Genomic DNA, 1204 nt, shown 5'->3' with positions numbered 1-1204 from the left:
GGCCGCCGCTGCCATATGTAAAATGCATGTGTTCTTCACTATTGCGGAATTTATCAATCAGCCTAAAAAATTCTAGCCAGCTTCACAATGCTTAAAACTTATCCTCAATAATATTTTGTATGTAAGTTCGCCATATTAGTTAGCTCTAGCTTTCATTAGTTGTACACTTAGAAAAATACTGCGAAAATTCACCTCCTACTCAGCCAATCCTCTGTATCTTGTATGAACTATCAGAGAAGAAGAAGAAGAAGAAAAAGAAGCCGTACGTCGTGGCGCTGAAGAGCATCGTGGCGTGGGCGAAAAGCGTTGAAGAGCGTTATCCGTCGTCACCCCGAACATCTCCACCACGCCAGGCGGCAGCTCACTGTTGGGACGCACCTTCGTGGCAGGCCTCGACGGCACCATGACCCACGACGACCTGGAGCGCGAGTTCGGCAAGTACGGACAGCACAAGGAAGTGCGGATGGCGCCAAGATCCCCGGGCTTCGCGTTCGTCGAGTTCGAAAACATGTCGTACGTAGACGAAGCGTTGCGCGAGATGAACGGTGCTATCGTCAATGGCGTGCTGCTTCGGGTCGAGCGAGCTCGACAAAAGTCGAGGTGGGCGTGCGGTGTCGCAGTCAACGGTGGCGCGGTCGGACCCTTCCTACCGCGATTCTTCCGTGGTGGCGGCGACGCGGCCATGACAGGATCGTACAAGCAGGCTGGCCTCGAAGGGAGAATGATTCGCCGTGCCGCAGAGTTGATGGTCGCGTTTAGTCCTCAAGAATCTATGCCGCTGAAGCCACACCTGGTGCCCCAGCATACGGCTACGACCACGTGTCAACGGCAGTGAAGCTCAACCCATACGCCACGCCACCAACCTACGCACCGGCTCTGCCGACGGCTGCGTTCTGGCAGTCGGCCTATGGGACCACATTCGTGGCACCAGCATCGGGATTTGCGGCACGAGCACCGGGATAAACGGCACCTCCACGAGAAAAGGTCTCGATAAATACAAGACGATATGTCCTTTGTCCTCGGTAAAGCACTAGACGTCAAGCCGAGTCATTTACAATAAACATCACCTCATGGACTTCTATTTTTTGTCCTCTATTCTTTCTCCCAGTAGCACATACCCACTCGGGTATAGAGCTCAATCTCTTTCAATGGCCGTGGCAATATTGTTAGCGTCATTTCGTAACGTTTCACTCAACAACACAGT

General features: G+C 52.6%; 1 protein-coding gene across 1 annotated transcript; it reads left to right on the top strand.

Annotated features, from left to right (window-relative positions):
* The first annotated feature begins 317 nt into the window (after positions 1-317).
* Positions 318-835, top strand: LOC142788244 (cold-inducible RNA-binding protein B-like). Its single transcript, XM_075884839.1, has one exon. It carries the CDS (start codon positions 404-406, stop codon positions 833-835), a length of 432 nt encoding a protein of 143 aa, XP_075740954.1. The 5' UTR covers positions 318-403.
* Positions 836-1204: the final 369 nt, after the last annotated feature.

This window comes from Rhipicephalus microplus, unplaced genomic scaffold (genome assembly GCF_043290135.1).
Source record: "Rhipicephalus microplus isolate Deutch F79 unplaced genomic scaffold, USDA_Rmic scaffold_49, whole genome shotgun sequence".
NCBI classification, from domain to species: domain Eukaryota; kingdom Metazoa; phylum Arthropoda; class Arachnida; order Ixodida; family Ixodidae; genus Rhipicephalus; species Rhipicephalus microplus.
This window is presented reverse-complemented; position numbering and strand designations above follow the sequence as displayed.

Coding starts and splice junctions, on each gene's coding strand:
- LOC142788244 (XM_075884839.1), top strand. CDS start 404: ATGACCCACGACGACCTGGAGCGCGAGTTCGGCAAGTACGGACAGCAC.